The 12,775-nt window shown below is 37.0% G+C and overlaps 1 protein-coding gene and 1 long non-coding RNA gene across 7 annotated transcripts in view; one reads left to right on the plus strand and one right to left on the minus strand.

The window, feature by feature from the left end:
• Positions 1-3,653: 3,653 nt before the first annotated feature.
• Positions 3,654-5,027, minus strand: LOC117207555 (nucleolar and coiled-body phosphoprotein 1-like). 2 transcript variants are annotated; one of them, XM_033447874.1, is made up of 4 exons: positions 4,859-5,027; positions 4,679-4,807; positions 4,344-4,452; positions 3,654-4,118 (listed from the first exon to the last, which is right to left on the minus strand). In XM_033447874.1, exons 1-4 carry the CDS (start codon positions 4,967-4,969, stop codon positions 3,748-3,750), a joined length of 720 nt encoding a protein of 239 aa, XP_033303765.1. In that variant the 5' UTR covers positions 4,970-5,027; the 3' UTR covers positions 3,654-3,747. The 2 variants fall into 2 exon arrangements, with proteins under 2 accessions (XP_033303765.1, XP_033303764.1); XM_033447873.1 differs by having other exon boundaries at positions 4,679-5,027.
• Positions 5,028-5,307: 280 nt separating this feature from the next.
• The window catches only part of LOC117207556, a 53,403-nt gene continuing 45,935 nt past the window's right edge, over positions 5,308-12,775 (plus strand). For 4 of the 5 annotated variants that reach the window (XR_004487545.1, XR_004487544.1, XR_004487547.1 and 1 more), the window contains exon 1: positions 5,308-5,508. This is a non-coding gene — a long non-coding RNA (uncharacterized LOC117207556). The remainder of the gene's footprint in view (positions 5,509-12,775) is intronic. The other variant, XR_004487546.1, reaches the window with a different exon arrangement.

Consider the following 12,775-nt stretch of genomic DNA (forward strand, 5'->3'; position numbering starts at 1 on the left):
AAATATCTACGATTTCAAGAACAAGAAGCCACATTCTGCTGACCTGTATAGACACGTTTTCGAAACTAACGTGTGCAGTTTATTTAACATAACGCGCTTAGTGGCCGGCTTGATGGAGAATTACAATCCAGATTCTAATAAACAAACACCAATTATGCCAAACCCTTCGTACATGATGCCGGGCGCTCCACCAGCTGGATTTCAGGATTCGGATCCTGAAGGCACCTCGAGATCCGTGGAGAACAGCGTAGTGGGCCCTACAGATCCAATGAAACTAAGAGATCGTGTTCTTGCACTTTTCTTCCCCGAAAAAAAGCCCGTGACAGGTATGTTAATATTACGACTAGACTGCGAATGTTTAGGAATTCTTATTTTTATACGTGCAATAAAAAAAGCATGTATGCAGAATAAATGCATAAACATTCACAGTTTATTCACGATTATGTGTATTTAGATGTAAATTTGTGACTATCAATATGTTGACACAAACTATCAGTAATTTGGGTCAATCATCGAGTCCTTCAAACTACGAGTTTATCATTCTCTAACAAGAAAGTAATGGCTTTTAATAAACCATTCATAAAATTCATATCGCGCATTTTTGTTTTATTTCAATTCGATGATGCACGTCATTAATATGTTATCCTATAATAATTTCATTGGAGTCTTTGTTCATAAATAAACTGTCATCGTTTAAATGTCTGCCCGTAAATAATGTAGAATCACTGAAATCCTTGCTCACATTTAGCTCCAGGGGAAACACAGGAAACAGGAGCCATGAGAGATACATCAAAAAGCTACAAAACCAGCAACGAAGTGCCTGAGTGGATACCATCGTACTACCAAGATTCCTCGATAACGAACGTAAATTTGTGGACAACTGCCGAGAATGCGTGGTCAACTGGTGTGAATGTCTGGACGACAGGACTGAATTCTTCTATGGACGAGAAAAAATTGTGGATGAACGATGAGAGTTCGTGCATTAATAACACAAATCCGCATATAAAGAGCGACAATTTGAGTAGGGACGATGAAAATTTGCGTATTACCGATAACAATCCGCGGATGCATTGCATGAATGTGTCCTCGAATAATCACAATTTATGGTCGAATGGGGAGAATTACGGCATACATTTCGAGAATTCGTGGACGAATCTCCAAAATTCGTGTATAAATGGCGAGGTGTTCCAGGTAAACTACAGCGATTCTTGTTCAAATGTCGACAATTCTTTGATAAATCAACATTTTTCGATAAATCACGACAATCAATGTCACAACCCAATGGAAATGTCAAATCCGATGGAGTGACGATGGAGATAGAGATGTTTTTTTTTTATTATTATATATATATTTACATTTTACAATTTGTCCAGTAGGACATTTGGTAAAATATTATAGCTTAGTGGTATAGCAATATAGCATGTGGATGGCTACCCCCAGTGGGATACCATCTTCGAATTTGCTTGATTTATTTTTTTAGTGTGGTGATGTTATGTTATGTCCTTCGTGAGATCTGTTGGGTACTTCCTTTTTAATCTTCTTTTTATGTTTGTTGCGCCAACCATATAATGTACATATTTAAAATAAATCATATATTCTATCATATGTTCTAATCCATTCTACGGCCAAGATGTCCAACGTCTGCTTAGACGTATTTGTACGAACCCCCAAGGAATCGTTAATTGGGGGGCGGCGACCACCCATCCTTCCTCTCCGACATCATCGTCGCTGAATAACGATTCGTTAAGAACACTTTTTATATTTATCATATATAATATTCGTAGACATTTATATTCTTCAAAAATTGTTAAAAAAAAGTAGTGATATTGTAATTGATAACCCAGTATTAAACGATATTTTAATTGTTAACTCAGTGTGAATATCATTCAAACCACCCCTCTTATTTTAACCGAAATAGGCGATCGGCCGATTCGTGGCGTCGATTATCGTGTCAAAACGAGAAATTACGACTGTCATTGACGCGATATATGGCGAACGAGCCTCTCCGCGAATAAAATCGGACAGGAAAACGAAGATCAATCAATCTAATAGTTATTGGAATATATGTATATTCTGTTTATTCACTATTTTTGTCCGGTATACTTATCTAAAAATAAGGTATTAAGATACCTATACCGTATCACGTTCCCTTAAAGGATAAAGGACGAATACTTACGCTGTATCGCTGTAGAATATTTGCCCGTACAGGTTCTGATCCACGATAACAAAACCCTTCTGAAAGACGTCACGAAACAAAGAATAATGATTGTGATAACTGGTGGCAAACCGCGATCAACGGACGGATTCTCGAGCACGTCGCGAAGACGCGTCATCAGCGTCGACGTGCAACCACTGAGCCGCCCACTTTCTTCCGGATGAAATTTATGTATGGAAATATCGTCGCGAGCATTACGCATGTAGAATATCACGACCAGCAGCTGGAGGCCCTCCCGTGACGACACTTCGTAGGAAAATGTATTTTAGCGTTCACGATGGAGGCGGCAAGGTGGAAATACGCGCTCGAACGACCCTTTCCTTCTCCCGCGCCATTCGTTTCCCTCAGGTTGCCTCCTGTCGTCGAACGTAAACCTCTGGAGTCTTCATCGACAACCCTGTAGGCATTCAATGCCGCGAGCTACCACATACACTCCCGTTCATAAGTATTACGATATTTTTTGTTTTCGTATAAAACGCGGTAATTCGCATAAGTAATCGTTTGTATGATTAAGCGATCAGGATTTTGCACTCGTGCAGAATAACCATGTGAAAGTTCGTAAAAAGTATTTATAAGCGTCACAAGAGAAACATGATGAATGTGAATTAAGAATCATACGTGTCGTATGCACGAACCTCGTTGGAAAAGTTCTTTACGAATTAGATGTAAAACTTACAGATGTTGATACTTTTGAGCAATAGTGTACTATGTATATACCATCTTTCCTTATACTTTCAGGTGTAGATTCGCGCTGTACTATTGCGTGCTTGAACGTCTCCTCATGTTTTATGCACGCACGATGACAATTTTATGAGGTGGGAACAGATTGTTAGGAGAACCGAGAGATGAATCGGTCAGCGACCGTGAAAACTCATATTTACCTTTCCGTTTTTGTTGCACGCTGAAAGAGACGTACCCGAATTTTTATGTCTAAATCGTATACTTTCATTTTAAAAAATACGAACGTGTTTAATGCTCTGACAAGGCATAGCAAATAGTTGATATGAATGTATCACTCAATATCATTTATATCGATAACAATTATTCTTCAAACTTAGACTTTTTACATATATTTTATTAAATAGAGTTCTAATGACTATTTAAAAATCATAAAAATTATAACAATTTAAAAGAACGTAAATAATTTGTTGATTTAATTTATTTAAACATTAAAAGCAAAGTACTAGATAAATAGTAAAAAAGAAATTTTTGGAAAAATTATTTTACAAAATCCCCGAAAAAACTATTGTTGTCGGAAGAAGAAAAAGATCGCACAAAATATTAATTATTTTAAAGGATCCAATATTTTTCCAGTCAAAGTACCAATAATCCTTAAATTAAACACTTTTAAAAAGTAACGATATCAGGTATCTTCATATTCATTTATGAGCTTCGCTAAAAAGTCTCACAAGGTGTATGAAAGAAACAGAACAACAAACATTTTTATGATGCGTAAATATAATTGCAACCAAAACTAATACATAGTTGCATATAAAGTAAATGTTCTACTATAATACACTGTAATTGATTATTTAACGTCCAACCATTACAGTTCCAGTTATCAGAATAGGAGAGGATGCGGTCAAGATACTTGTGGCAATTTTCACACCTTCCTGAAGAACAAGAGCTCCGAGTCGGACTGGGTTTAATGATGCTATCTCGGCGAATGCCCGTATAATTTTACTGATCAAGTCGCCTAAGGCTAGGATAGGCTTAGCAGCATGGACTGCCTGCCTTATACTGTCCGCAACGGCGTTGACAAAACTGCCTCCGTTGTTCAAACGGCGTGCAATCAAGTCTTTAGCTTTGTCGACGTTCGATTTAAGTCCTGGGATCGGGGAGAAAGTTGGAATCGTTGGTAACACGATCTCGAGTTTCTTCGTCACAGACTTGTTTTCAGCTTCTGTAGAGAAGATGTTTTATCGGTATATTTGACGTAAGTCGACCACCTAACGCGACATTAGTGTCACGTGTGATTCTTCTACTGGGTTGTTCAGAAAGTACGTAACATTTACATTAATAACCATTTGCGCCAGAAATTGTAAGAAAATTAAAAAAAAAGAAAAAAAGAATTCGATTTTTTGAAAACCTACGATATCTTGGAGAATAATAGTCTTTGCGAGGTTACCTTCCTGTTTGGTGGGCGGTTTTTGTGGTTTTCGCTTGTCCTTATCCTCATGTTTACCACCAGGTTTCTTAGGATTATCTACAGGTTTTACCACCGGTTTTTCCTCTGACTGCACAAATAAAAAACAAACATATTAGTCCTTTTTTGACGTAAAAGGAACAGAATGCAACATTTATTTTATGATAAAATGTTGGATACTATTATTGGTATTTTATGTTTATTACGAAAACATTTAATAAATATAATTATTTTGTCTGCAAACACAATTTGTTTAATAAATAAAAAAGTTATAGATGTAGAAGCTTAGGTGTACGATTTTGTACGTATTTTCATACCTCGGATGAAGCGGATGAATCGGAGGAGGAGTCAGATGAGTTAGATGAGTCGGATGACTCGGATGAGCCGGATGACTTGGATGAGGCGGATGTCTCGGATTGCTTGGATGAGACGGATGTCTCGGATGACTTGGATGAGACGGATGCCTCGGAGTTGGAGGAGTTGGAGGAGTTGGATGAGTTGGATGAGACGGCTGTCTCAGATGAGTTGGATGGTCCGGCAAAACTCATCTGGACGACGGTGCCCAAAATACAGGCAATGAGCAGGAGGTACAAAACTTTCGGAACCATGTTTGCTTCGTGTTATTAATTGCGTGCAATCAACTGATCCACTAAAAAAACTGCCACATATTTATACGAAACTAAAGAATAGCGGTCTACTAATTAACAAATGCTAATGAGGTACACCTGTGTTTTAGAAATACGACGTAACGATGGCATTTGTATAGAAGTAATTTCCTGCATTTTTTATCCCTCGAACATCGTAATGTATTATTATGTCAAGAATGCCTAACTATCGATGCACTTGTAATGCATCATATCTTTTTAAAAAATAATAGCGTCTCTTACAAGATACGTCAACCGTCAAACAAATGCCAGAACTTCGTCATACATGTGGCGTGCATAATTGCGTTCTATTAAGACAATTATCTGCATCGTAACTTCCAATCGATAGAATGTTTGTTTTAGATATTTACATACAGGTATACGTTTCACGAATATTACACTTGAGATAATATTATGAACAGTATTTTTACTAGTTGCAAATTACAAGTTACTAGTGCTAGCAATTTTTTTACACGAAAGTAAGAAGGTTAGAAATAAAACACGTAAGTTAAATAATTATTTGATGTATTAGATTGTCCGAAAAGTGCCTTTCTTTTATAGATATGTCTTTTACAACGACGCATCTTTATACAAATATGAAACCTAATCTGTCGAACGTTGTCTTTATTTTGATAAGACAAAATGGATCACACGTAATTCGATAAAATAGTATAAAACGGAAAATGTTGTGCATCCATTATTTCCTTATAAAACGAAAGAAACTTTTTGGGCGACCTAATAATATCTCTTAATTTATTACTCTAACGCTATAATTCTTTCAACCATGTGCAATCATATACGCATATAAAAAAATTCGTCCAATTTTACGTCCAATTTCATCAAATAGAACTTGTAACACACTAAAATTAGAGAATTTATTCAAGAAACAGAAATACAATTTTCCGAAAGAGCTTTTGCTCGAACTATCTGCTCGTATTAAGTTTCGAACGCATCCTCACTGCCAAAAACGCACCGTTTATTCCAATATAGTATACGAAATATCACGAACAAAATGCGACATCAAATATAAATTCTTTTTCAACACTTGCAAAGAGATGTTAAAGCACAAAGATTGACGCAATGGCGGGATCTTTGAGGGGAATTTTCGTGAATTTTCGCAAGGAAACGAGCACGCGGCATCCCGTCTCGAAAGTTTTCCTTTCAGATCTCCACCGATTCGTAAACGAAGACTTCGACTTCAACGTTTCGCGTTCGCATCGTTCGTAAACAAAGTCTGTGCAGTGCGTGGGTCGTCGTGCCTAGAAGAATTTCGCGAATGTTCGCAATATTTCGCGTCCGATTCACCGATAAAGATTGAAGTCTCCAGCGATTCTATTGCGGTCGCCTATATGTTTCGCGGAATTTCCAGCGGAATGAAATGCCGCTTCGTTCAACTATCGGCCGAACTCTCAACTATTCCTCAGATCTTCAACTAAAGCTAAAAGAGATCCCGGTCAGAGATGAAAGGAACCTAGCAAGGACAAAGAAAGAAGGTCCTGCTTCTGCCGACTTAGTCCTTGGAATTCAGCCAATTCGTATAAGAGCTCTGTCCGCTTTTCCCGTCAGCGAACTATTTATCTGAGAGAGTACAGACTCTGCTGTTCTGTCTTTAGGATCGATCATTCGAAGACAGTTTATTTTTTTAATTCTATTAGAATGTCCCAATCGTAAAAATAGTCTGATGAGTGTTAAGTTTGGAATCTATTTTCAATTTTTACGGGGAAGCAATATTTAGAATATTTCACATTTGCAATGTTCAATTTAAGAAATCATGAAATTTAACCACTAACAGATCAAATTTAAGATGTTATTTGGAAATCGAATAATTTTTTATGATCATTTTTCGTATTATCTACGTAGCTTGTTATAATGAAAATTTCAATTACTCGCAAACTATTCGAATTGTGTACATTTATTTTCGAATGCGTATTCCTGACTGCCATTTCTATCGATACATCATTTTTGACAAGAAATACGATGTAGACGTAAAAAGAGGGACTAAAGCTGCACGAGTTGCAAGAAACGAATGAATCCACCCTTTTGTACGTGCATCCCTTGCATGAAATACAATGAGCAGCAGTTTTAACAGCTGCGTCACTTGTAGCGTACACATTTATTACTATCGCGCGTGATTAATTGCTATTTTGTTCTTTCATCGTGTGTTTTGTATTCTTGTGCGGACTTTTTAAAAAACTAGAAATCATAAATATAATATTTTGTATAGCGGAGAGTCGTGCGGCAATGACCGGCACACAGTTCCAACCAAAATTAGTTCTGCCTCTTTTCACCAGATGCTAGTACACTTTTATTTGTTATAAACAAATGAAAATAATAATTCTGTGTAACATATTTCGAAGTCATATTGTTTATGCCATTGTTTTCGCTCTTCTGACAGGTTAAATGTATACGTTGATATTTCGAGTGTAAAAAGTTATCTTCTAGAGCTGATATTTTCTTTCTCAGTTAAGTAAATGATTTTTTTCTGTTATGTCTACTATAACTAGTTTACTAATTGCCAGCCCCAGTGTTGCGATTTTTTGTGTATATTATATACATTATAATCTAAACATTTCCATGTGTTTGTTGTCTCGTACCGATCATTCAGCCACCGACTAGTACAGATTACACTTTTTTATCTGTTAATTTAATTTGTTGGCAATTGAAATTAAATTTGAAGATGTTTATTTACTCTTTTTTTTTACCTTTTGTCTAAAAGAGAAGGAAAGAAAATTGACAGACGAGAACAATGTTGAATGTGGCTTTGAAGCTATTCCCCGAAAATAAAATGAGCCAAAGGCAGGCTGCTGAGGCTTTGAATGTTCCAAAAACGATGAATGTAAAAGCTGGGCACACGTCGAATACACTAAGACTAAGAAAACATTAATTATTGTACTTGCGATGTATATTAGAATAAAATTTGAATAATAATGTATATTTTAATTTTTAAATGTCTCTTTTCTAACATTATTAATCATTTAAACCGAAAAATCTACTAATTACATAACTGATCGGTACTAGTCGACAATTTTTCGTTCCCAATAAATTACAACATTTCTGCTCTTGCAAATTATCAATTCTTATTATTGAATATCATAAAATTAATTTCCCTGCTTTCATTAAGTTTCATTTATACTACGAACTCATTTTCTAAATGTCGATTTTTGCCGACTCTAGTCCAAGATATAACAAAAAATCTCAGAGCGATCGGTACTGCACAACTACAACATTTGAAGTCCTAATTTATTTACATATTTTATTGATCTCTCGTAACTATTTATTACGACGAATATTATCAAACAGAGATCAAGAAAGACTTCCAATTTTTATAACAAAGATATTAAAAGTATCTTAAAAATTATCTCAAATATAAATTTTACTCTTAAACATTCCAATTAATCTTAAATTTTCCAATAAACTTCAACATTTCCACTCACAAATTTTATCACCTTTCGTGATAAAAGAACTTATCCCGAAACCTAAGATGAAACATTCTTGCCCCACGTGTTGCCTTCCAAAATTACAGTATCCGCGACGAAACTGTCAGAAGCAGGCACGCTAGTACCCTCGTAGAAGCGAATAATACGCGAAGAACAAGTGCCCAGGGACACATAATCGGCGAGGAGGCTGGGGAACAGCGAAGAAAGGGAGAAAACATATCTGAATCGTGAGGAGCCTCGGGGATGATGCACGCGCTCGTTCGTTTACTTCTCACCGTTTTCATCCCTCTGACGACAATCGATGTGCTCGTCCTGTTCGGTATTTAATACGTTCTCGTCTGTCATCCACGGATTTGATAACGCAACCCCGCCGCCTTACCGAGTGGATCGGAGTATAAAAAGAGAACGAATAAGAGAGATGAGCGGCAAGAAAAGGGTTCGCGCTAGTAAGGGCGCCCTTTGATTTATGTAGTCGTGTCGGTGAAACGACGGCAAACATCAATCACCCAAACGTGGAAGCATCGGGCCATCGAGCAGGCATGTGCGATTCACGCGTACCAAATCGACAGCTCGGATGAATGCGCGAAAAAAAAAAGAGAATACTGTCTTGATAACCCGATGTTACCCCTCAGCTGTTTCTATCTGTATCTCCTATACAGATTTCACAAGATCGAAGCTCGATGATACCGTTCATTTGCTGCAAAAACGACGTAACGAAAAATTTGCAGTTTTTTGAGTTATTACTACGGGAAAAAACGCTTCTTATATAAATGTTGATGGTAAAGTGAATTTCGTATCGAGAGTGTGATAATTCGACTGTGAATTTTTAAGCATTTATGCATTTATGCGAAATTTAAAGTGGCAAAAATACGCAGAATGCGTATAATATACAAAATTATATCAAATATCCAAAGTACAGTATTCGTTATAATTTTTGACACATAAAAGGAACCTCCATCTAAATTTGAATTCTTGGGACCATAAAAGTTTAAATTTGCATGAAAATCCGTGGTTTAGTCATAATTCAGAATAAAGGTAGCGTCCACAGAGCTTGTGTTTTTTTCGATCAAACGATAGATGCCCAGACACACGGTAAGGTTAGCAATGATTGTGGCGTTGACGCACGTGCGTGATTGGCAGAAATTCATTTCGCGCGATTTACATGCCACGGAAATTGCGTGTCTGCGCTGCGTATATCCCGAGACCCTTTGTTTAGATGGCAGCGTTTGTCATCCTGGCCCGGCGTAGGTGAGCTGTCTTCGAGACATAAGACAGCAATGGCTGCCACTACCCTTCCACCATGTGGAATATTGGGCACAGATGCAAAGTGTCGAGATTGCTGGCGGGTCTACTACCGTACAAGATGATCTAACGTACACGGGAGGGACCCATTATCTTCTCCAAACGCGTCCATAAAGCTCACCGCTTCTTCGCATAATGTTCTACGTCTTTGGGACGTTGTAAAGGTTATCAGAATTAACGTGTGTTCTCACACACAGAGATTTTGTTTTAACCGATTTAGAGCCACGCAGCGCGATCGCGCTGTTCGTGTACTGTGGTAAACTGTGTCGCGATGTTTGGTCACGATTGTCAATTCGCAACGCGATCGGTTCCGAATGTAGCTCGTCGCGAGTCATAACAGAGTTTCCTCTTGTAATTACTTTTCTTTTTTCAAATAATTTTAAACCACCTGCATAAACGAAAAAAAGAGCAGCGCGATCACCTCGATCGGCATTTCTCGCAAATAAATGAACGAAGCCCCTGAATGAATGAACCCCTGGCATTAAAACGATTAACACTTTACCGACCGCTAGAGATTCAACAGTATACGTAAGTCCGACATCTCAGGCGCAGATTCTCCCTGGCGCCGGCTCCGTTTCGGTTTAGACTCTCCAATACCATTCTTTTTGTTCATCACGAATGGTAGGTTTTTCAAATTGGTATAAAACTGTGGGAGCTTACGAAACAACGCAACTGAGCAAGGTACCTTAGTACTAAATAACAAATTACTGTTCAAATAATGAGAAAGATTGTCGGCGACAGAAAGCCGATTAACAGGCTATCGGTCGGTAAAGTGTTAACACCTTACCTTAAGGTACAGATTTTTCAATATCTTCGGTGTAATTTGTTGTTAAGTTGAATCTATGTTACAGAATTATAAATGTGTGTAGCATATATTATAAAATTATTTTTTATTCTTGAAGACAAGTTTCATTTACAGTTTTATATTTAGACAAACAAATGATTATCTGCCAAGCTTTTCTTCAATTTGAGATTTAGATAATGGAACCTATTGCAAGAAGAATTTATTGAACAATAATGTTACTTTCATAAGATTTTCTTAGAGTTTTAGAAAAAGACCACAGTTTAAAAAGATTCACTTGATTAAAAACGCATCGTTTTGCGGTAAAAATCGAATTAGCTTCCAAAGTTTCAGGCGAAATAGCGAGTTTGATGTCTGGCTGACGTGAAATTGTAAGATTATTCGTTTTAACAGAACTGATTCCGTAATCAAGTGGTACAGGAGGGTCGAAACGGTTTCTGTTCCCCTGGCTGATGTCGCACTAGCCACGCGATGCAGGCCGCATGCATCGGCGCTGCAATGTTTGCCGATCAAACAGACTTTATAACGAGATGAACGCGTGCAGTTTGTTGACGGAAAATATTGAACGATCGTAAGGCCTGACATTGTGCTCGACAAAGGCCGGCTGGTATATTTTCCATTCAATGAGGGAAACGATTCTTTGAATGCTAGAAACCCCAGATTTTTCAGTTCTACATTAACCCTAATATTACTTCATGTCACAGATTTTGTTCTTTAACCTTGACACGAATGGGACAGTCCTAAATATTATATAATTATATATATATAATCTATATAAATATAATAATATATAAAATTATAAAATAATAATAAGATCGAAATCAAGTCCTTCTTAATTAACATATATGTATATATAAAAATAAAGATATGTATATATATAAAGATATATATACATATATGTTAATTAAAAAGGACTTGATTTCGATCTTGTTTCTCTGTAGTTAAACTTTATTGGATCGTTTCTGTACTCAAAACTGTTTCAAATCAAATCGAACAAATGTTTCTCATATTACATAAGCAAAATTCTTTTCTTCACAGTTTAGTACAGGTTGTCTATCAAAAGATTGTCAGGTGTCGAACAGTGAATGGCAAGACGTTATTACGCAATCAATTACAATCTATAGAACTGCTGTAATACGGAGCAATTGGGTTTCACGATGCGGTCAGACGCAATTACCACCGATCTCCTGCGTTTGCAGCGTAGGATATTCAATTCTCCAGGAGAGTTTCGCTAGAAGCACAATGGGACTGCGTAAGAACTTGTTAGAACGTATAGACGATATCGTAGGCCATGCTTGTTCCGAATGCTCTCCAGTTACATACATAACAATGGAAGAACGAGTGGCGATCAATTTTTTCGTATATACGAAATCGTAAGAACCTTCTTGGTGGATACTTTCGTATCTTCTACCAAAAGGAAATTGGCTGGTCGGTGCCATCTGACCATTAGGTTGACATATCTCTGAATTGGTGTCAGAAGCATCTGAGACCGTTTGGATAGGTTCGTTTAATCCTAGAGGATTAAAGAACGTATAAAATGTATAAAATACAGGAAATTCGCAGAAAATAATTTTATGTCCTTTTTACATTAGGAGCGAATGGCCAGGCACGTGAATAATTTAAATTCTCAGAGATTTCGAAACACTCTCACTTTTACACGTACAATAACGGGCAAACGTTTTCGAACGAACGCTATTTGCTGGAATCTTTCAATAATTAAGTAAAATAATAACACTGTAATGTGCAAATTAATTCACTTGCTCATCGATAAAAGCGAAATTACTCTCCCACCAATCCAAACTTCAAATAACCCAAGAATTAGTCTTTTTAATTCCACCATTCTAAAAACAGTTATCATTAGAAGGATAAAGAAATCCTAATAAAATTTACGATATCCCGCAGATTCAATTCTCATAAATTATTAATTGTCCAGAAGAACCAATACCAATAAGTCACAAAAAAAAAAAAGAAAAAAAGAAAGAAATTCTCGATAAGATCGTTGGAGTTAGAAATGCAAATTAATGGGAACGGAGTGATCCATTTAGCGAAGGGGACCATCCTCTAACCGAGACCAAACAGTGGCCTCGTAATGAGATAGCTTGAGCCACAATACACCCTTCATCCGAGCGGAAGAGAAACAAGAGAATAGCATTACCGGGGAAACGTACAAGCGATCTCGACCAATCAATCGTTACCGAACGTTGTATCGCTATCATCGTCAAAAGCGGC

This window comes from Bombus bifarius, unplaced genomic scaffold (assembly GCF_011952205.1).
Source record: "Bombus bifarius isolate JDL3187 unplaced genomic scaffold, Bbif_JDL3187 scf7180000008038, whole genome shotgun sequence".
NCBI lineage: Eukaryota > Metazoa > Arthropoda > Insecta > Hymenoptera > Apidae > Bombus > Bombus bifarius.